General features: G+C 51.3%; 1 protein-coding gene across 4 annotated transcripts; it reads left to right on the top strand.

Moving 5' to 3' along the window:
* Positions 1-469: 469 nt before the first annotated feature.
* Positions 470-22,111, top strand: adamts18 (ADAM metallopeptidase with thrombospondin type 1 motif, 18). Of its 4 annotated transcripts, XR_015108870.1 has the most exons (25): positions 470-709; positions 799-847; positions 1,421-1,713; positions 4,451-4,673; positions 4,768-4,985; positions 5,080-5,163; positions 5,248-5,407; positions 5,481-5,586; positions 5,664-5,801; positions 5,883-6,036; positions 6,909-7,004; positions 8,310-8,458; positions 12,909-13,081; positions 13,966-14,096; positions 14,510-14,633; positions 14,811-15,055; positions 15,795-15,915; positions 16,312-16,438; positions 17,616-17,820; positions 18,192-18,386; positions 18,596-18,666; positions 18,771-18,936; positions 19,087-19,279; positions 20,474-21,423; positions 21,503-22,111. XR_015108870.1 is itself a non-coding variant. In XM_086174757.1 (24 exons), the coding sequence occupies exons 1-24, from the start codon at positions 659-661 to the stop codon at positions 20,587-20,589; spliced, it is 3,588 nt and encodes a 1,195-aa protein (XP_086030883.1). In that variant the 5' UTR covers positions 470-658; the 3' UTR covers positions 20,590-22,111. The 4 variants fall into 4 exon arrangements, 3 of the variants coding, with proteins under 3 accessions (XP_086030883.1, XP_086030884.1, XP_086030885.1); XM_086174757.1 differs by having other exon boundaries at positions 20,474-22,111; XM_086174758.1 differs by lacking the exon at positions 4,451-4,673 and having other exon boundaries at positions 4,719-4,985; positions 20,474-22,111.
* Positions 22,112-22,864: the final 753 nt, after the last annotated feature.

The following is a 22,864-nucleotide window of genomic DNA, read 5'->3' as shown; positions in this document are numbered from 1 at the left end:
AATGAGGGAACTTCTAATTGTCAATTATATTCTAAATTACATTTAAAAAAAAGTTACTTGAAAAAATCCCAATAATTTGTTCGGATATTTCACAGTACACATTCTTGATGAGTGGCGCCTTTAAGGGTTGTGGGAATTTAAAGCTCCCGACCTGTCACAACTTCGCAGGTGAATCTTCTATTGGTGTGACAGAGGAGAACGTGCGCTCTTGAACATGCGGCTCTTTTGGAATTCAGCCCGCGAACTTTTCGCGGTTTTACGGTAAAATGTGTTCGCGATCGATGGGAAACCGATCTGTCCGAGCGTGCTATGAAGGCAGCGGAGGCTCTCGCCGTCGCCGCGCGTGGTGAATGATGCTGCGCGCTGATTGGCTGACCCGCCGCAGCCGCCTCTCAAAGCTGCGGCTGCAGCCTCACACGCACACATATGCACGGACTTATGAGTGCGCCCGTCTTGCAACAACGTCCGCGGCGTCCTGCGAGGTGCACCTGAACGCACCGGCGGTGTGAGCGGGCGGCAGGGCGGGCGGAAGGGCGGTGGTGGTGGTGCAGGGTGACGGGTTTGGGGGGGTGGAGGACCGGGACGAGACGATGCCCCAGAGATGCCGCCGCTCGTCGCGACTTGAGCGCACTTCTAGGAGCTGACGGGGAGCCGCGCCATGGACCGCCCGCCGCTCCTGCTGCTGCTGCTGGCCTGCAGCACTATCCAGGCAGGTGGCACGCGCACACGCACCCCTCTGGCACCCGGGTCTCAACCTGTTGCCCCCTCCCCTTCTCAATATGTTTATTTTTTCTGCAGACGCTGCACTACTCCCCCCCTGCGGCCCCCGCCGACGGAGTCTCACCCGGTGAGTGCTTCACCGTCTTCCAGCAGGAAGCGCGTGCGCGCGCACCCGTCGCCATCGAAAACTTTCATTTGACCGAATGAGCCCCGCAAACGCGCTGGTTTTGCAGAAAACGGTGCTGCGTTTGCGGACGAGACAAATTAAAGCCGTCCCTGTGCAAAGCAATGAACCCCCTTTGTGAGGTGTTAGGGGACCCCAGCGCGTGTCTGAGCGGCAGGTCACGTTCACTGACCCCAGTCCGATCAGTATTGATCCTATTCCCGATCGATGTTCTATCTTTTCTCTATCTATATTCTATCTCGTTGTCAAAACAAAATACAACAATGGATCAAACAGTGCCATGCTAAAAGCAAGGTGAATCACAATTAAATTAAAATAAAACTCTAAAATGTGTCAAATGTAGGATCCATATTCACCTCACTCAGCAGGAAATAAGGGCAAATAATATACATTGAAAAAGAAATACCAGAGTACTGGTAAAAGTACTCCAATAAAACTATCAAAATTCTATTGCTAATTTTGTCCAGAAAGTATGGTAATGCAGTTCTCCATCTCCTCCACCTTCCCTCTCTTCAGACTACATCTTCGTGTCCCCGGAGGAGGTGGACCCCCACGGGGAGATCCTAAGCCATCGTGGCAGGAGGTCCCTCCCCACGTCCCGCCACTACCGTCTGTCCCTGTTCGGGCGGGACGTGCAGCTGGACCTGCGTCCATCGCCAGTGATTGGGCCAGGCTTTACTGTGCAGACGCTCGGAGACGGTGGCGTTGCCGCCGTCTCTGAGGACGCCGCTGTTCGTCATTGCCTTTATCAGGGATTCATCCGGAACCTGTCGGCCTCCTCAGCAGCCATCTCTACCTGCGGCGGACTGGTGAGTGGCTCCTTTTTCAGCTTAAGGCTTCCAACTTTGGACGCCATATCGCGAGAATCCCTGTCCGCACTGACCCTTTGGGAGTTTACTTGCTTGCCGTCCAGACGCCGATGTCCCTGGGGGATATCCGCTTGTAAGGTTACCGTTGTAACACCCGGTGTTGCGCGTTGTTGTTGGCCGGTTCCCTCCTGGCGCTGACACTGTCCGAGGTGCTGAATCTCCACCTGGTCACCATGCTGAGCTCCTCTGGGTTCCGCTGGTCTTCATTTCCAGATTCAGAAGTGCAGTACTCCGGTATGCCAGTACTCCAGTGTGTTGTACACCAAAGTAATGCGTGTACTGTTGCAGCGCTTGATGAAATACAAGCTTGGAATACTGACATCTCTTGTCAGACGTCGCATTTCTTATGTCCTGCAAATCTTGTCTGACACCCACTATCCCATGTTTCTTTTAGAATAGAAGAGAATACGGTCACTTTTATCCAAAGTGACTTCCGGTGGAGATGCCGGGGATTGAACCCAGGAAGCCTGGGCTCTACCACTGAGCTACATATTCACAGTTGTCTGGCATCCCTTGTCCCACACTTTCCTGTCAAACCTCTCATGTCCTATGTCTGCTGTACGATGTCTGCTATCGCACATCTCCCGTCTGACGTCTCCTGTTTGACGTCTTGACAAACTCTGACTTCCTGCCCAAACATTAGCCCATGTTTTGATAGTGTTTTATTTTGAAAGTCCAGTAGCGAGCAGTCGCTGTACTTCTTGTTGTGACGAGGCTTTATCTTCTCCAGTGGGGCGTGTGGTTCTTGTATTGGATTCTGAATAAAGTCATGTGACACACTCAGATGTCATGCACCCAGAACCTGGGCGGATGGCTGAGGCGGCGTGCAGCTTTACTTTCCATTTCCACAGGTGACCTCGCTGATGGCCTCTGATGGCCAGAAGCCAGGCCACGATGGTCACTGTGGCAGCTGTTTAGCCGTGTTGACCTTTGACCCTGCGCCCCAGGGCTTGAGCGGCTGGATTTCACCCAGCATATGGACCTGGAGTTCCGTATGCATGTGTGCGTGCGTGTGCGTGTGTGACAAATTGGAACGTGTCCCTGCCACATCCGTGAACACTCCCCGGTGGTCCGGGGCCGACAGTGATGGAGGGCCAGCAGGGTAGGGGGGACAGGGTCCCTCTCAGACGAGACTAATGGGCATACACACACACACACACCATCCATCAAATGTGACCCGCTATTGTCACTGCCGGCGCCGGCAAGGAGGGACCCGGCGGTGACGGCACGTGCTGCAGTCTGTTGAGGAGAACATGGAGAGAACCCAGGCAGGAGAACCTGGTCTAGGTCAGACCAGGTCCGGCGTGTGGAGCTCTAGAGCTGGTTCCAGCTGACGGGTTTGGAGCTGGAACCCTGTTAGAGCTTGTGTTCTCAGAGGTTTGGAGGACCTCCTGGAGATAATCCCTGGGGTTCCAGACCCGGAGATGGTCCTGGTCTTTGTCTTGGGTTTGAGGGTTCCAGCTAATGAGAGGGCTTGTGTGAGAAACTGACCTCCAGAATGCAGAGATTGTTCTCCTTCCAAAAATGGCTTCATTCCACTCGTTCCACGGAGGAGGAGTAGAAGAGAGAGGGCGCATCTTCATCTCCTCGTGCTTTATTTCCATCTCTGGGAAGGCGGGAAGGTTCGTGGTTTCCACCCAGCGGTCCAGAGATTCTCTGAGGGTTCTCCCATGTTGGTTCCTGCACTCAGCAGGCTCCTTGACACTGATGTGAACGAAAGATTTTGACTGACAGCTGACCCGTCCAGGATACGTCCCGCCCCTTGCCCCAATGACACCTCTGATTGGTTCCTGCCTCCTTTCCATTCATTCCCAGTTGGGTGATAGTCATTAACATCCACGCTGCAGGATACTAGGTGAGCGCACATGTACATGCATGGCTGAATTCTACATAGATGTAATCTGAGATGGGTAATGAGTAACGATATAGTAACTAACTAGTAACTAAGCCATTATGGATTAGTTACTATGGCATTAGACGGATGAGAGACGTGACGATGGAGGGAAAAGGTTGATTTAATAAGGTCAGTATGAAATATCCAAAGATGAAGAAGAGGTAGAGGAGGAAGAGGAGGAATAATAGAAGGAGGGGGAAGAAGGGAAGGAGGAGGAAGAGGAAAAGGAAGAAGCGGAGGAAGAGGAAGAGGAGGAGGAGGAAGGGGGGGGGTTGGACGTCGGTTCCATCTCACACACACAAACACACACACACACACACACACACACACACACACACACACACACACACACACACTGACCGGCAGGAGGTGCTGGTCTTCAGAGGCAGGAGAGCATGACCTTTGACCCAGATGGACAGGCAGCGTGTCGGATAGGGGCAGATCTTCAGCTGCGAGAGGAAGTGGGGGGGCAGAAGGGGGGAAAATGGCCGCCTGCCATGTCTCCACTGTTTTGACAACAAGAGCTTCAGCACGGCTTCTCTTTGTCCTGCTCTGTTTATTTTGCCACCTGCCAGTCGGGGAGGGGTGGGGGGGCATCCACCTCCGCACACACATGCACACACACTCACACGCGCATACACATATGCATAGGCATACGCTATGCATGCACACACACACACTCCAGCAGGGGTCAATGGGTTTGTTTGTGTGTTTATGCGATGGTATAAATAATTGCACTGTGATTGAATGTGTGTGTATGTGTGTGTGTGTGTGTGTGTGTAGTCAGGGCTGATCCGTGTGCCCAATGGAGAGTACCTGATCTCGCCACTGCCCCCCCACCTGGCCTCACTGCACAACTACAGCGCCCCTCTTGGCCGCCGCCCACATGTCATCTACAAGCGATCCGCCGAGTCTGTTGTCACCGACCGCCGTCGTCATGGCCACCGCCATGACCATCACCATGACCATCACCATGGGAAACACTTCTGCGGACGCCGCAAGAAATGTATGTAAGGAACCTTATATTCTTCTTTATTGCTTATTTTGGCAGTGCCAACAGGAAGTAATGTCCTGCCCCTTGCTGCTGCCACCGCTTGCAGTCTCTCCCCGGCCGCCTGCCGAAGACTGCTTCCTCATGCCGGACGAGTTCCCCTCGTTGGGTGCGGCGAGGAGGGGGAGGCGCTGGAGGAGGTCACCCATCTCCTCCAACAAGATGGGGGGGCTTAACGTGGAGACGCTGGTGGTGGCCGACAGGAAAATGCTAGAGAAACACGGGCGTGAGAACGTCACCACCTATGTTCTGACCATTATGAACATGGTGAGAGCTGGACCCTCAGCACAACAAGTTATTACCACAATATTGACACGTTAGCGTCTGTACCGTGTTGGTCCATGTTCCTCATCCCCCACAGGTCTCCAGCCTCTTCAAGGACGGCACAATTGGGACGGACATCAACATCGTGGTGGTGAGTCTGCTGCTCCTGGAACAAGAACCTGTGAGTGCCCCCCTCTCGTCCTCTCCGTCACTGCCAACAAATTCCAGCCGCTCATCTCCTTCCTCCCACCCCCGTCTCCCCCAGCTGGGTCTGAACATCAACCACCACGCCGACCAGTCCCTCAACAGTTTCTGCCAGTGGCAGTCAGGCCTGGTGGGGAAGAGTGGGAAGCGACACGACCACGCCGTGCTGCTGACGGGGCTGGATATCTGCTCCTGGAAGAATGAGCCCTGCGACACGCTGGGTTAGACGGCGCCCCCCAGTGACATGCAAACACATCGTTAGTACGTTCTTATCTGCTCCCCTTCCCCCGGCAGGGTTCGCTCCCATTAGTGGGATGTGCAGCAAGTACCGGAGCTGCACCATCAACGAGGACACAGGTCTGGGTCTGGCCTTCACCATCGCTCATGAGTCCGGACACAAGTAGGTCCCGGGCGGGCCGCTCTGAGGCGCTCCAGTTGTCTCGCATCTCGTCTTATGACGTTCCTCTTCTCACGCAGCTTCGGGATGATCCATGACGGCGAAGGGAACCCGTGCCGCAAAACGGAGGGGAACATCATGTCTCCAACGCTGGCGGGGAACAACGGTGTCTTCTCATGGTCCACCTGCAGCCGCCAGTATCTGAACCGCTTTTTGGGGTAGGTCCTCCCCCCACCGAGGCCCCGAGGCCCTGAGGCCCCGTCGGCATGCGGCTGATGGCGGGTGGCATCTGTCCGCAGAACAGCCCAGGCCTCCTGCCTGGTGGACCAGCCCAAACAGATGGGGCAGTACAAGTATCCTGAGCAGCTGCCGGGACAGCTCTATGATGCAGACACACAGTGCAAGTGGCAGTTCGGTTCCAAGGCCAAGCTCTGCGGCCTGGACTTTGTAAAGGTGACTGCCCTTCTGCTCCTTCATCTGGATCTTCATCTGGACCTTCCTCTGCATGCTCCTCTTCCTTATCTTCTGCACCTTCATCTATACCTTCATCTGGATGTTCCTCTGCATGCTCCTCTTCCTCATCTTCTGCATTTTCCTCTACACCTTCATCTGGATGTTACTCTGCATGTTCCTCTTCCTCATCTGCATCTTCCTCTGCAAGTTCCCCGTCACCCTCAAGTCTTTTTTTGAGTTTGGAAGATTATTGGACAGACAGAACCTCTGGCTTAGATCTTCTCTCCACAACTCCATTTAATCTACAACTGGGTTACTTCTTAGCTGGACTCCAATCGCTTGTCTTTTCTTGGGCTCCAACATCTGCCGTTGAATACTGGCCAGTCGAGCTCAGCCTCAGTGCTAGCCTGTAAGCTAATGGGAACCCGGTTCTTTCCCACAAGGAACCATTGAGCTAACCTTCTGCTCTTAATGGTGAATCGCTCTATAGCTCTGGCCCCCCCTACCACTCCCCAAGGGGTATTCAAGACCCCCCCGCTTCCCGCCCCCCGACAGAATGGGCGGGTCGTCGCTAACGAGCAGCGGGATCATATAGAGCGTTAATGATGCAGCTCCTTATTGATTAACACGCTCTTTTACCAACCCCCACCCCCACCCCCCCCACCCCACCTCACACACACACACACACCCCTGGGGGGGGCTATTATATCAGGCTCTTTCACATGGAAATGCTCTTCGGCCCTCTAATTGCTGGGAAATGGAGGCTGCCCAATGCATATGAAGGATCAGGTCACATGAACACAACATGGCTGCCGACATTTACCCCCTTGCCCCCCTGGCTCCTGACCCACCCTTGTGTTCTGGTGCTGCAGGACATCTGCAAGTCGCTGTGGTGCCACCGCTCCGGCCATCGCTGCGAGACCAAGTTCATGCCGGCCGCTGAGGGAACCAGCTGCGGCCCAGACATGGTGAGGAACACTTCTCCTTCTTCTTTTTCTTCTTTATCTTCTTCTTCTTCTACTCCTCCTTCTTCTCCTCCACCTCCTCCTCCTCCTTCCCCCGGTTTCACTGGAGCAAAGTTTTTTTGGTTGGTCCTCAAAGAAAGGTTGTTCAGATGAACCTTTGGAGCCTTCGCGCCGAAGTTTGGTCCAGGAGGGCAGGCCAGAAAGTGACCATGTTCTCCTGTCTGTATTCTCCGTGTTTCATTAAAAGTGTTACGGAATATAGGAGTGTCGTTAAGAGAACCAAGTTAACCCTTAACTGCCCCTCACCAAAACATTTATTCTTAGGCGAAGGTCAGAGTTCAGGCGTACATAGACCGGGCTAAACCATGTGATACCCAGCGGGGGGTGATTAATCCCAAGGTTCGAACAGTTGTGATCTCTTTCAGGAGGAGAAGGAGGTTTCTTAAGGAGGAACTAGTGACGGAGGAAGGTGTCGGTGCAGAAGGCAGCAGGGGATGGACACCACCTTCTTGGTGGTGCAGGAAAAAAAAACAATCAGGACAAGTATAGAATGTGTGACATCATGTTTCCATATCGAAACAGGAGAATAAAATACCACAGCATTATTTCCCCTTTATCATATAACAAGTCCTTGGTTGTGATCCAGTGCTGGAACGGGATCTCCCCATTTTCTCCACTTTGCTCCCGCAGTCGAAAAAGTCCCGCTTGGGGGTGAGTGGCTTGGTGGAAGGCGCTATCAGTGAGGCTCAAAGTTCTGATTTTTAAGCCCTCAGAGTCAGAGTTGCCGGGAATCCCAACTCTGACATAATACCTTCAGCAGTAAATACTTGAAATATTCTTCCCTGTCCTGCTCTCAGGGAATAAGACGACATCCCATTTGGAAACTGTGTGCTGGCCGTCATTGCCCCAGTGACCATCTTGGCCATCTGCGTAACCGTGGTGGAACGGGAATGCCGGTTTCCCCATGAAAACCAGACGCGTGTTCAAAACCCGTGAGAATGTAGGATATCACACCTGGGCCCGGGAGTCCGACACTTGGATTAAATAGCAAGGACTTAACACAAGTGGTATTACTGTATAACTACATCATTCTTGCTCAAACCTGCAGGAGAATCCCTAGCGGCTGAGAGCATCCACACATTTTGAGTCCAGAGAGCGAGAAAGGGTATCAGGTGTCGCGCATGTGTGTATGTCCAGGTGTGGTATCAGGCTGCGGGCCAAACCAGGAAACCTGGGCGGGAAGCCAAAACCTTGGTATTGATAAGGGAGTACTTATGCACATTCCTGTCTCCTCTGTCCTCCCCGCAGTGGTGCTGGAGGGGTCAGTGTGTCAAATACGGGGATCCCGGCCTGCGGGCCGTCCATGGCCAGTGGTCCCCCTGGTCGCCGTGGTCGGACTGCTCCAGGACCTGCGGTGGAGGCGTGATGCGTAGGGAGCGTTCCTGCACCAGCCCAAGGTACCCGCCCGTGATTGCTCGAACGCTGCTGACAGATTCCAATCCGGGACTGGTCCGTCTGCAGTTACATGGGTCGGACATTGATTGGATGGCTCCTCCAATCAGAATCCAGCTCGCAGACTTTCATCCCCTTGTTCTGCTCCTTCTGGCCAAGAAATCTGCTGCAGTCCCTTGGCCAGCAAGGCCTGGAATCCCCTGGCGTCCTTTCCTCTCGGAGCACCTGAACGTGCTGTCTGCCAGGTCACTGTCAGCACCGTATGCGTGGACGCACACACAAGCACACACACAGAAGCACAGCTGACGGGCCAGACGGACAGACGATCTCATGCTCCAGACAAGGAGAACCTCCCATTAGCATGTTCTGCTCTGTGAGTGCTGCCAGAAACCCCCCTCCCCTGGTGCTGCTCACTCACACAAACATAACGTCGCATAGTTTTACAGACCCAGATCCCACAGTGCACATCCCTTGTCATTCGGTGCACGTGAAGGTTTTTTTCCTATGGGAGCTTCATCTGAAATGCAGTGTCCCCGGATGATGTCTTGCAGGAGATTCCCGGGTGTTCATTAGCCGTCGTGGGGCCGGATCGGCTTGCATTCCACTTTATTCAGACTGCTCGGATCGAATGACGGCACTCACTGTGTTCGGGAGTCCTGCCACAGCATTCCGTCTGAAGATGTGAAATCTGGTACCGACGTGCTTCGGGCCAATGTCTGACGGCTAATCAACGGCCGAATCGGATCTCTAGAAAAATCCAGCTCCGGGGAGATGAGGATAATCTGATTATCTGTTCACACGTGTCATCGCTGGAGTCCAGGATTTGTCTCGTATCCTGATGATGACTTAGGCTCTCCAGTGAACCTCCTGTGCTGAATCCAAGGCTATGTGTCGCACAGATAGCGTGCTCTTACTTACTTTATGCAAGCCTTTTTTAACATGAACAGCAGATATGAAATCGATAATGAAAGAGTCAGCCTCCTCAGGCAATGCTAATAGCACAACTTTTCCGATGTACTTGTATTGCTCTGCAGCTACTTCAGGAAGAGGCCGCCGCTTGTTTTTCGAAGTAGAAGCAGAGTTGGAAGTGCTAACAGGAGATGAAAACCTCATGGCCTTCACCGTGAAGAACCCACTTCCTTCTTGGCATGGTTGCGGTTCTAAAGGTTCTGCGATGAAACTGCAAAACAAACATGTACAAGCTCTTGACCCCTCCTAGATATGCTGCTTCAGTTAATTAGCTGTGCAGGAATTAGCTATAGGAGCTTGTTCTTCGATTCCTCTGGTCTTGGACTAGAGTGTGTGTGTGTGTGTGTGTGTGTTTGTGTTCTTCTAGCAGCATCGTGACGGAAATACTGCCCTTGTTTTTCCAGATTTTAGCCAAACAGATCGAAGCATCTATAACTGTCATAACTAGGACAACCAATCAGAGTGATCCATCCAAGGCCACTTAATATCAGGTGCTCACGTTCTCGCTGGGTTCGAGGACCTGAGGGTTTGGACAGGAAGTGGGTTCCCTCCCCCATCCGAGGAGGGTTCTCTGTTAGGTCTGTTTCTGTCCTGATGATGTTCCAATCTGTTCCAGAACTGTCCAAGAACTTTATATTTATAAATGTTTTCGACATGACAGGCCATTCGAGTAAGGCTTGGCAGCTGTGCTAAGCTAGGATGCTAGCTGGAAAGCTAGGAAGTCCCCATTTGAGGGCCCGTCAGAGTCAGTTCTCCACCGCCCAGGGCCCTCATATGAGGACATTGTTTCTCTTGGCACAAAAACATGTCTGTTTTAGGTGAGCAGGACACGGAAGCCCATAAAAAACAAAGATGTGGAAGGTATGGAACGAGTCAAAGACGGGGATCTATGACGTTCCTCGTTCCTCCCTCGCTCCGTTCATCATTAACGGGTCAGCCGGCCCAGATGTTCCAGATTAGTCCATTCACTCCATTGGCCCTGTTGTTCCTTGGTAAACCGCCGCTGTGCCCATTGCCACTGCCGCTGCACCCCCTAATCCGCCGCCTCATATGATACACATCACACGGCGTGACGGGCAGAACCCGCCGGCCCTTTAAAGCAGGCTATCTGTCAGCACCTGTTAGCGTTCACGGGTACGGGGTCAGTGGGTGGAGCCTCCCGGAAAGCACCTGCCTGAGACTCTGCCTTCCAATGAAGACCCGTTCAAGGACAGTTGGTGTCGGAACATGGCACCTTTTCTTCTGAGTGTTGCTCTCAGGGGAATAGTAACCCCCTCGCTGTTTGTGACCTGTCACACATCAGGTCCCCGGTAATCTGAGCTGTTATTTGTCCGGGACCCTCCACCCCTCTAATCTGAGGAGAACAAGCCGGATTTATCCTGCTGACACAGTGTGCCTGAATTCAACCGCTGCAGGACGTTGTCTGAAGACACGGAGAAGGAACAAACCCAAGCAACAACTTCAAAGCGGGAATAAGACTATTTGTTTGGCAGGAAGGGGTTTTGGGGACGCCAGCATCATAAACGTCGTTCCGCGCCGGTCTCAAAGTATTTCTTGGGTTCGGTTTCCTCTTTCTAGTACAGAAATGTCTTGGGGCGTATAAAATCGGGCCAAGTAGTGTCTTGAGGAGATAAAGCTGCGGGCTTGCGTTTATAGATTGACTACCAGGGATGGGCGGAGAAGATGGCTGATCGTGGCTGCTCCTGTTCGGGGTCACATGCAGTGCCTTATGCTACGATGGCTATTTGGCTATTCTTCCAGCAATGTCCCAGTAAGCAGCACTTCCATGTATCCATCTTGGAGGACGTTCCCTGGTGCAACTATATTCCTGACAAACTTCAGAGCTTCGGTTGGCTTGGTAAAGGGTTAAACTTTGCAGAACATCACTCGAAGACGTTTGGAAAGAACCACAAGGGATCATTGCCAGACTGGTCCAAGTGCCAGGCGACAAAGGGCAAACCAACCCCAAAATGCTGGATGATTCGGGGCCCCTCCTGGCCGGGATCTAAATCTGACACAGGCAATCTAATTTTAGACTAAATCTGATCAACTCCTGTGTAGTTTGGAACAGGAGCCTTGACCCCCTCCCCTCCCCTCCCCCGCCTCTTAAAATATTTTTATCTTATTTCTGCACAATCTCCTCCGCTTTACGACTCCCGTGCGTACGCAGCCACGCCCAGAGAAATACTTCTTCGGGATCAACAGATTGAACCTTTCCCTTCCAGGAGTAACTCCAAGATGGAAAATGAATCTTCAATCTGCCCCCCCGCTCCTCCTCCTCTGCCCCTGTAGACCACCTGCCAGATCAAACACAAATCGGCCTAATCCCCACCAACAAGCCCGGGAGATTAGGGTCACCATCTTGACCTGCTTTTGACGGCGCACATTTTGTCACACAGTCAATTTAAAAGGAGCCAGCTGCCATGGCAACCATGACCCTCTACAAGAGTGAGGACCTACACAATGAATTCAAACCCCGCAGACATGACACACCCCACCGGACGAAGACAAGGCCCCCTGGTGGTGGAGGATGGCTGCGGATGAGGACCAGGACCAGGGAGCAAATGAAGCCTCAACCAGAAGTGAGGGTTGAAGATTTACCGGGGACAACTCGGACTCACCCTCCTGGATCCCCGCAGTCCATTCATCTCATTACAAATTCCAAGGAGGTGGACCCAGTGAGCCCAGCTTCAGGTTAAGCGCTGCCGAGGAGATGCTTCGCTATTACACCGCCCTTCACACCTCGTCAATCATACGCCTACCAACTATACTTGGATGAGGGATGCTAGGGAACAGAGCAAACACCTGATCGGATATTCAACCAGGTGTTAGGAAGGACCTTTGTGTCTGACCTGACTAGCCATGCTAGCCATGCTAGCCAGGCAAGGTCTGAAACTCTTTCAAGAGCTTCTTTCCTTCCAAGTTCTTCAGGCTCCTCAAAGTCATCGACAACAAGTCCCTAGAGTTTCTAGAGTAACCTAGAGTTCTACAGCAGGCTAGCATCCCTTGGTTAGCATTGACCTCAAAGTGACTTCCTGTTTGAAGAAGCAAAGAAACAAATTGAAAATATGATTCTGCCCAGGAAGCCATGTTTCCTTGACAACTTAGTGGCACCTCCCATGCTAACGGCATATTTAGTCCAGTGTTAGATAAAGTTGAGATAGTCAAGCTGTTCCTCCTGTGGTTGTTGCAACTGAATGACTCCTCTGCTACTGTTAGAAAGGCTAATAGATCCACCTTTGCGCCATGGACAACGGCTGTTTTGTGTCGGAGAGGTTCCCGGCTCTCGAGTTGATGTTCACTAGTCGATCAAGAGTTCTGTTGGGACTTAGACCTGCCATGGATCTTTGGATTGGGTTGATGGTTTGGGAACTTTCACATTTCTACCTCCGGGTCTAGGCCGTTGTGGCTGCTTGGGGTCTGAATTCAGTCTTGAGGTCACAAGGTTCTTCGGTAACCGAACACCTGATCCTCTCTGTTCTCCAGGCCACAGAACAACGGCAAGTTCTGCTCTGGCTCCAGCCGCCTGAACCAACTGTGCAACACCCGGGTGTGCCCGGCCGGCGGCCCTGACTTCCGGGCCCAGCAGTGCGCCGAGTACAACGGCAAGCCGTTCCGGGGCTGGTACTACAAGTGGAAGCCCTACACCAAAGTGGACGGTGAGGGAGCTCGTGGGGAGGGCTCAACAGGGAGGGGTTGGGTGGGGCGGGGGTCACATGGATGAACAAACATTCAGTTGGGGAGATGGAGGCAAAGAAAAATGGACATACAAGATGCGATTGTATCTTCTGTCAGTCTGAAGTTCTGCCTCCTAAAGGAACGTGTAGGTGGTGCATTTGTGGCTCTCACGATGGAGTCGGACTTCCAAGTACCCATTTATGTGTCTTCTTGTCTCGTTATATGACCTGCACGATTAGTCGGAATCGAGCTGGAGGACATCCAACACAGGAATTTGCTGATTGTTTTCAGAGAGTTCTTTCTCCCCATAAATTAGCCGTCGTTTGTGGGGGATCACGTCTAGATCCAGAGATTCACCCTGTTCCAGGCAGAATAACCCTGAGGGTTCTGCTCAGGGTTGAACGTCTGAAGGAAGCAGGTGGTAACGCCTTTTCTTTCCTCGGTGGGAGGGGAGGGGGTGCTTGGCCGCCGTCCCAGGCCTGTTTAAGCCGTTGATGAATGGGAGATGGTGGAGGAGGGCTGGAGGGAGGCTGGAGGGGGTGATGGGGTTCGGGGCCGCCGGCCAAGTCACCTTCACTGCCATTAGTTTTAATGGGAAGTGGCTGTAAGACATGTCTGTGATAACTGGGATTGAACTGAACAATATACCCCCCCCACCACCACCACCTCCACCACCACAACCCTACCATTCCCGTGCTCTGTTAAGGTGTTTTCCAAGATGGTGGACCTCCGGTCGCCCCCTGCAGAAGCTCTCTGGTTCCACCCTGAGAAGCAAACAAACAGAAGCTCGATGAAGCCGGGACTTCTTACCTTTTCACTTTTCTCTTATTAAACTAATAATTGTCCTGTTCATCTCTTGGGTCAGACCAGGACGTGTGCAAGCTCTACTGCATCGCCGAGGACTTTGACTTCTTCTTCGCCATGTCCAGCAAGGTGAAGGACGGTACCTCCTGCTCAGACCAGGCCCTGGACATCTGCATTGACGGGGGCTGTCAGGTGAGGAAAATTCAATTAGAAAATAAAGCATGTCAAATATTAAAATGTCCATCTTTAAGTCTTTAGCTCATCCAAAGCACATTTTCAAATGTATTAGATAAAATTTTATTTTAAAGATTTAACTTTTCCTTTTTTAAAGATTCAACGGTTTTTAAAGATTTAAATGCTAATTTTTTAAAGATAAAGACACGGTTTCATATTGATAGTGAAATATTAATTAATTCAATTTGGCTTATATAAGTGGATGTTGAAAGATTTAATAAGACTGTAATAAATGAGTAATAGACCCCCTCAGCTGCAGCTTTAACAGTGTGTGTTTGTGTGTGTGTGTGTGTGTGTATGTGTGTGTGTGTGTGTGTGTGTGTGTGTGTGTTTGTGTGTGTGTGTGTTTGTGTGTGTGTCTGCACGCGCAGGCTGTGGGCTGTGACCAGGTTCTGGGTTCCAAAGCCTCCCTGGACGCCTGTGGAGTTTGTAAAGGAGTAAACTCCACCTGCAAGTTCTACCGAGGCCAGTATAGCCTGCAGCACCGCGCCAACGGTGAGCTTTATCTGCTTATCACCTCATCTCCTTATCACTTCATCTGTCAATCAGTTTGTCATTCAATTTGTTCATCCATCAATCATCTGAGGACATAGCTTGGTCAGCAGCTTCATTTGTGTTGCGTTGAAAGATTCAAATGGTCCCTGAACGCCTCGTCCCCGGGTTCCCATTCAGAGTACTACTCCATGGTGACCATCCCGGCCGGCGCCCGCAGCATCCATGTCCAGGAGATGGAAGCGTCAACCAGCTACCTGGCGGTTCGCTCCCTGAACAGGAAGTACCACCTGACAGGGGACTGGACGGTTGACTGGCCGGGGAAGTTTCACTTTGCGGGGACTGTGTTCGAATACCGGCGATCCCTCAGCGGCCCGGAGAGCCTGCACTCTGCCGGGCCCACCAATGAGACGCTGGTCTTTGAAGTAAGACGTCACTAAACTTTAAACACAAGTGGGTGTGAAATGGGCTCCGAGTCATTCTGGAGATCTTTATTTAAGGTTGAACCTCCCTGACTAAATGTTGTCTACAAGGGAAAAAAACTCAAAATAGAACAAAATTTGGTCATCAATTATTGTTGGAACTGAATCCAAATCCCACCCTTGCAGTTACTATGTTATTACGATGTCAGGACTACTAAGCTATTACTTTCTTATTAACATGTAGTTACTACTATAAACGGGTCAGCCATGGCCAGGGGGATGAAGGGGAAGCATAGCCGCCCGGGCGGCTCCCCGTTGGACATCTGTCCAGCTGAGCCTGCGCTGCCGATCTGCCAATGACACGGCCGTAATCCCTGGAAGTATGTCGTGTAATTACATGAAGGAGAAGGAGCCTCGGGAGGATTAGGGGATTAAGAATCCTGCAATTGAACTCCGTGAATTTGATAAGTTGAGGTCAAGGGGCGGGGGCCGGAAACGGAACACAAAGTTATCCTTAAAGTTATCCTTGAAGAAAAAGGAGAATAGTAGTGATAACTATGTTATAACTATGTTGAAGCTACGTAATAACCAAGTAATAATGCACGAAAACAGTAGGTCGGTCAGCCTTTTGACAGGAGGGCACCCCCCCCCCCCCCCGCCTATCAATTGGCGGGGGGGCAAGGGAGTGTGTGTGTATGTGTGTGTATGTGTGTTTTATTCTGAAATAACTGTATCCCCACAGATCCTCCTGCAGGGGAAGAATCCGGGCGTGACCTGGGAGTACACGTTGCCTCGCACTGAGAGGAAGCCCGACTACAGCTGGGGGGTGGTGCGCTCTGAATGCTCCGCCCCCTGTGCTGGAGGTGATGCCTCACACAAACACACACAGATGCACGGACTAATTACAACACACATGCGAACGCATCAGCAACAGAAGTAGTGAAGTGTCCACTACCGTCCGACCAAATAAGTGTGTGTATGTGTGTGTGTGTGTGTGTGTGTGTGTGTGTGTGTGTGTGTGTGTATATGAGTTGGTGGACAACCCCATTCTATACAAATCTGTGACACTTCGTATCCAGTTAGAATAAGCAGATGTTCGCCAAAGGGGTCCATGTTAGCTAGGGGGAACTGATGGGTAACTGCAGCCCGGGATCTCAAACCCTTGAAGACTCGGTTTCAATTCTTCTTGCCTTTGCACGCCGTTGAGAAGTCGAGCCCCCCCAGCACTCACCTGGACTCCCCCCAACCCCACTCTGCAGGGCGGATCTCCACCAAGTCCATGTGTCTGCAGGACCAGAAGCTGCAGGTCAACAGCAGCATGTGCGACCCTGCAACCCGACCCTCACTGGGCTCGCACCTCTGCAACACCCAGCCCTGCTCCGCGCAGTGAGTGCCGTCCGTGCGTATATGTGTGTGTGTGTGTGTGTGTGTGTGTGTGTGTGTGTGTGTGTGTGTGTGTGTGTGCCTACGCTCTGCGAATGCCCAAGACACGGCTCCCTGCTAGCCCCCCCTGATCCCCACCCCCACCCATCCCCACCTCCACACACAAACACACCAAGGGACAATAATGCATTAGATCTTGACCAGGAGGTATAAATAGACCAGCAGGTTTAAGATGCTGTCATTTTACCCGCTGTGGTCACCGTGGCAACAGGCCGGGGCAGAACCGTGGAACACACACACACACACACACACACACACACACACACACACACACACACACACACACACACACACACACACACACATACACAAAAAACACACACATCATCCGGATAAAGAACATCAGCCTACCGTGGACATAAAGTAACGCTGACATCCAGCATTGGTATTTTTCTGTCTGTCACGCCGCCTTTATCCTGAGAGTGTGTGTGTGTGTGTGTGTGAACTGATTTCAATGCAGGAAGTTAAGTTGAGCGAGCAGCATGACAGCATTCATGACTGAGTTCAGACCTTCAGGAGGCATCAGGAGAAAACTGTTAACAATGGGAGTGTGTGTGTGTGTGTGTGTGTGTGTGTGTGTGTGTGTGTGTGTGTGTGTGTACTGTGTATACTATACAATATGTGTGTGTGACAGCAGGATGAATGTCAAAGTGGTTGCGCATCTCTGCTGCATGTATCTTGGGTGCTGACAGGCCCATCCATGTTTTATTGTGCAGGGACCAGAGACAGCAGAGTTCCCATGCACACACACACACACACACACACACACACACACACACATGTGCAAACCTTTGCTACAAATAGCTACATGATGTTAAATCCCAGGATCCCTCAGAAGGTTAGTCGTGCCAGTTTCCCTATATTACAGTGATTAGTCGCCATGGAAACAGACATCACACAGGAGGCACAAGCGGACACTGTGATAAATAAATAGGATTTATGTTGAAAAAACAATGTCCACACTTCTTGCCGCCATGAGGGTCTGTTTCTGTTGAGGAGCTGGCTCCTCTCCTGCTTCTTGAGGAATGTTGTCCTGACAGCTGTGGATCAAGCTTTTCTGTTAATTTGCATAAGTTAAGCATCTCACGCTGTCTGACTCTGCCCCCTGTGTGTGTCCAAGCTGGGTGACGGGCGACTGGGGGCCCTGCAGCCGCTCATGTGGGGGGGGGCAGCAGACCAGGACCTTGCGCTGCGTGAGGAAGGTGACCTACCAGCGGGAGGAGGTGGCGGCCCACCTCCTCTGCCCTGTAGTGGCCCCAGCCCAGGTCCGACCCTGCCTCACTCAGGCCTGCCCCCCCGAGTGGAGCACCGGGTCCTGGTCCCAGGTATGTTGGGGGGCTACTATTCCAATTGGAGGTGTTTGTGTCTGCACTAGAGGGTGCTGTGCAGAACAGAACAAAACAATTGAGGCTGCCTGGTTTCGACTGCTGTAGAAATGCAGCCATCTGCTGGCTGTTTGAGGGACTACATGCTCCACATCAGCCCTGACAATTGTAATTATCAGAATAATATGTAGCTTCAGGGCGAGGCCCGGGTTGACCCCGCCTCTTTCCATGATTAGCTCAGTTGCCAGCATGACTTGGATGGGATGAGCCGGAAGGCGCTCTGGTCCAGAATGACACCTTCCGCTGGATGTTTCTTTAAAGGTCAGCGGAATCAGCTGATCCGTGTGCCCCCCCCCCACTTTCTTTCACAGTGCTCCAAGACTTGCGGCCGTGGCCTGAGGAAGCGTAGCGTGTTCTGCCGCAGCACCGACCCGGGCGTCACTGCCGCCGTGGTTCCCGACAGCATGTGCCGGCAGCACCACCGGCCCAAAGGCCAGGAGACCTGCGTCCTGCGCCGCTGCCCCAAGAATGAGCGGCTGCAATGGGTCCTCAGCCCCTGGGGGGAGGTAGGACTTCCAAGCACAAAAGTTTTTATGACAATGTTATTATAAGGTTATTACAGAATCAAATGAAGTTGCAGTTTAATTCAGATTATTGTGAAAATCACCTTGCTGAAGAAATAAGACACACACACACACACACACACACACACTCACACACACACACACACACACACACACACACACACACACTCACTTAGTGCCTGTCTCCTCAGTGCTCAAGCTCCTGTGGTCCAGGTGTCCAGAAGCGGGATCTGCAATGTGGAGAGAAAGACTACCAAGGAGGGTAAGGCCTCCTTTTGTCCCTGGACCTACAGAGTCCAGATACCTGCAGTTACCGAAGGAGGGTGGGCACCATCTCCTTGCGCCATGTCCTCTTCTTCTTCACAGGTTGGTGGAGTTCCCTGCCAGGAGGTGCAGGAACACAGCAAAGCCTGTGCTGGATCTCCAGCAGGCTTGTAGCAGAGGCCCGTGCCCGGAACCCCCCCGGGCCTTCCCTAGAAAAACTGTGTCCGGCGCTGTGGTCTCGGGCTGGTACTCGTCTCCATGGCAACAGGTGCGTCCTTTCCCTCATTTGCCGTCTTAAATATACACCGCTAATGTCCTCTGCTAGCTACACTAGCATGTAGCGTGTTTTTGCGTTTTCTTGATGGGATGTTTGTTTTGTTCGTCTCCTTGAGCGATTCTTGGGTTCTCCTGGTTCCAGTGTTCTGTGTCATGCGGCGGTGGCGTCCAGACTCGCTCCATCCAGTGCCTCCGTCTGGGTCGTCCGGCTGCGGGATGTCTCCACCACCAGAGGCCACTTACCTCCAGGGCCTGTAACACCCACTTCTGCCCTGCTGCCCCCCCCACGATGCAGCGGCCCAACAGGGTGTTTGCCACTGGACCCACCCTGAAGGGTAAGAACCCGCAGAACCCGTGTGTGTGTGTGTGTGTGTGTGAATGTGTTTGTATTTGAGACACTGTTTATGTTTCAATAACATAAATGATGCATTCCTTTCACTTGTTGATGCGTTCACTGACCTACCTGTGCAGGTTTTTGAGTATGTTTGTGTGTGTGTTTGTGTGTGTGTGCGTGTCTGTGTGTGTATGTGTTTGTGTGTGTGTGTGTGTGTGTGACAGAGAGAGGGAGAGAGAGAGGTCGTTTTTATTGTTGTATCAATGATATGAGCCTTATGAATTGGCGATGCGTTCACTGACCCACCTGTGCAGGTTTTTGAGTATGTGTGTGTGTGTTTGTGTGTGTGTGTGTTTGTGTGTGTGCGTGTGTGTGTGTATAATGTTGTGTCGATGTTATGTGTCTGTGAGAGAGTGTGTACACGTATGTGTGTGAGATAGCGAGTGTTTATTATGTTGTTTCAATAATATGAATAATGTATTCCTTCCCGTTGGTGATACGTTCATTGACCTTCCTGTCTTTGTATGCACTGCATGTGAATGTGTATGTGTGTGTGTGTGTGTGTGAGAGAGAGAGTGTGTGTGCATGTGTGTGTGTGTTTGTGTGTGTGTGTGTGTGTGTGTGTGTGTGTGTGTGTGTATGTGTGTGTGTGAGAGACAGTGAGCCTTTATAATGCTGCTTCTTTTACATGAATAATGTATTCCTTCCAGTTGGTGATGCATTCACAGACCTACCTGTCCATATATATCTGAATGTGTTTGTGTGTGTGCGTGTGTGTGCAAGTGTGTATTATGTTGTTTCATGAGTGATGCATCCCTAAAGTTAGTGATGTGTTCACTTACCTACCTGTGTGTGTTTGTGTGTGTGTTATGTTATATCAATAGGGAGAACTGTTTGTTAGCAATAAGTTCTCTGACCTACCTGTCATGTGAATGTGAATGCGTGTGTGCACGTGTTTGAGAGACGTTGAGTGATTCCTTTATTTCAATGTCCTGACTGATGCATTCCTTTCAGTTGGTGATGCGTTCACTGACCTACCTGTCTGTGTATGGGAATGTGTGTGAAAAAATGACTGATTCTTATGTTTCAATAACCTGAATGATGCATTCCTTTCAATTGGTGATGCGTTCACTGACCCCTGTGTGTGTCAATGTGTGTGTGTGTGTGTGTGTGTGTGTGTATCTGTCCTCTGCAGCGGAGCAGTGCATGGATCATTTCAGCTGGTGTCATCTGGTTCCCCAACATGGGGTCTGCAACCATAAGTTCTACGGGCAGCAGTGCTGCCTGTCCTGCTCCAGTAGGGGGCAATAGAGGCCCATGAGCCCCTGGAGGGCGAGGAGTGTCCAGGCGGGGGCGCCGTCCTGGCTCGGTGGGGTCATGTGACCCGAGTGCCGGATGGACCTACAATGACGATGTGATATATTTTGCTCCTTGAACTGTGTTTTCCTGCCCCTTGCTAAGGTCGAACACTGTGTCAGCGGGGCTTCTGGGCCACGGGTCAGGGGTCAAGTGAGGTGGGGGGGCTTTAAACTTGTATATTGAAAGGCGTCCAATGTCTTTATTTAACTTATTACGGTTGTTGTTGATGAGATGTCTTTTTCTTCCTTCCCGCCCCTCCACACAAATACACATGGACACACACACACACACACACACACACACACACACACACACACACGCGTGCACGCACGCACACACACACCACACACACACACTCACACGTACATGCACGCGCACACACTCTTTTTATCTCCTGTATCCTGAATAATACAACCTGATCATCAGCTGGTGTCTGCGTGTTCTCTGGGTTCCACGCCCAAACGTCAGCGGTAGACCGGCGGGGCGCCGAGCGCCTCCGTGGAGGAGGAGAAGGAGAAGGACGAGGTCTCTAAATTAAACATCTTCATCACGTCTGACTTACATCTCCAGCCAGGAGCCTGACACGTCTTCAAACACAAAGAGCAGAAAAGCCTCACCCAGGAAATAATTATCCCGCTGAAGTCCTTCCATATTTTTAAAGCCCTTTGTTGCTGAATTCTTTTAAACAGTTTTCAATGATCATCTGAAGCTGGAGGATTCCAGGTTCCTTCAGGTTGTTCGTCCTCACCGTGCGCCACTGTGATGGTTGACAGCTGACCCCTCCAGGTTAAACCCCGCCCCTTTGTCTAGTTGTGATCGGCTCCACCCACTTGACGCTAAATGACTTAGTCTCCTACTTCCATAGGCTGGAGCACAACAATCCCAGATGTTCCTCATCAGGAACCCTGTTGGACCCCCCACCCCCTTCCCCCTCCACACACTTATTTGTTAATGTGTTCATCCTGCCGTCAGGGGTGGAAACCTGACAGAGGTAAAAATAAACCTGTGTGAAAGTTTTGCCATAGATCAACCGCTTCCATGATCCTCTGAGACAATCACTTATTCATCTCCATCTGCGTTCACTTCCTGTTTGAAACTTCAGCCGTCTGATAACTTCCTGCCCCCTGCAGAAGTCTCCGTCTCGTGCTGAGACGTTCCCCGCCTCACAGCTTTCCTTCCGATGGTGATTACACCACCCCTCCCCGCTCTGCAGGGGCCGTCGTTGCTCTTTAATCAAGCCATCTGCGGGAATCACGGAGCTGCTAGCAAAAAGTGCTACTTGTGCAACAACATAAAACTGCTTCCTACAAATCTGGCGCTAGATATGTGTGAATCCTCTGTACATTTGTTCATTTTTCAATCAACTTCCAATCAATAAATCAAATCAGCAAGTCAGTTCTCCAGGCCCCAGGATCCTGTGTGCACTTTTGCATATGTAAGTACACTTTATTGTTAACATAGATGTCAATGTTGTCCATCCATCCATCCATCCATCCATCCATCCATCCTGCACTCGGGGTCGTGGGGATGCTGGAGCCTATCCCAGCTGTCATTGGGCGACAGGCGGGGTACACCCTGGACTAGTGGCCACTCGCAGGGCTACATATATAGACAAGCCACCATTCAGTCACTCAATCATTCGGGGGAAATCCCAATTTTTCAAATTTACCTGCAATTTCCTGTTTTTGGGCTGTTGGAGGAGAACCCGGAGGAATCGCACGCAGACACGAGGAGAACATGCAAAATCCATACAGAAAGGTCCCCTCGTCAAACCAGGGTCCTTTATGCTGTGAGGCCGAAGCGGCTGAACCACTGTGCCAACGTGCCAGTCAGTTTAGAATATATTAGTGCAAATTATTACGTGTTGGCAAGTTAGCATGTACAAGTTGGTGCAAGTAGGCACATGTTTGCAAAAATAAAAGTGAAGTAGCTCGTATAGACAAGTGCTGAATGATAGCTGGGGCTAGCATGTGTTTGCATGTGTTAGCACAGGGGTGTCAAACTCAAATTCACAGAGGGCCAAAATTAAAAAAAAGAACATTGTCGAGGGCCAGACCAATTTTTCTTAATTAATTTATTTATGTTTTTATTATCTTTAAGATACAGTAAACTACTGTATTAACCATCCTAACATATTACAATTGAATTTTTGCTTAAATACTGAAACCAGAACAGGTTTAAGAAAAAAACAAGAGGGACTGGTATAATACTGGTGAAATAATTATCA

The sequence above is a fragment of the Fistularia commersonii genome, chromosome 27 (assembly GCF_037954325.1).
Source record: "Fistularia commersonii isolate RoL2024-O1a breed Wild chromosome 27, RoL_Fcom_v1.0, whole genome shotgun sequence".
In the NCBI taxonomy this organism is placed as follows: Eukaryota; Metazoa; Chordata; class Actinopteri; order Syngnathiformes; family Fistulariidae; genus Fistularia; species Fistularia commersonii.
Note: the sequence above shows the minus strand (reverse complement) of the source record. Positions and strands in the feature narration are given on the sequence as shown.

What these genes read in the sequence shown, in the direction of transcription:
- adamts18 (XM_086174757.1), top strand. Translation starts at nt 659, where the DNA reads ATGGACCGCCCGCCGCTCCTGCTGCTGCTGCTGGCCTGCAGCACTATC. An exon ending in CGCCGACGGAGTCTCACCCG is followed by an intron (nt 848 to 1,420) that starts GTGAGTGCTTCA and finishes CCCTCTCTTCAG; the next exon opens with ACTACATCTTCGTGTCCCCG. An exon ending in ATGAGACGCTGGTCTTTGAA is followed by an intron (nt 15,056 to 15,794) that starts GTAAGACGTCAC and finishes GTATCCCCACAG; the next exon opens with ATCCTCCTGCAGGGGAAGAA.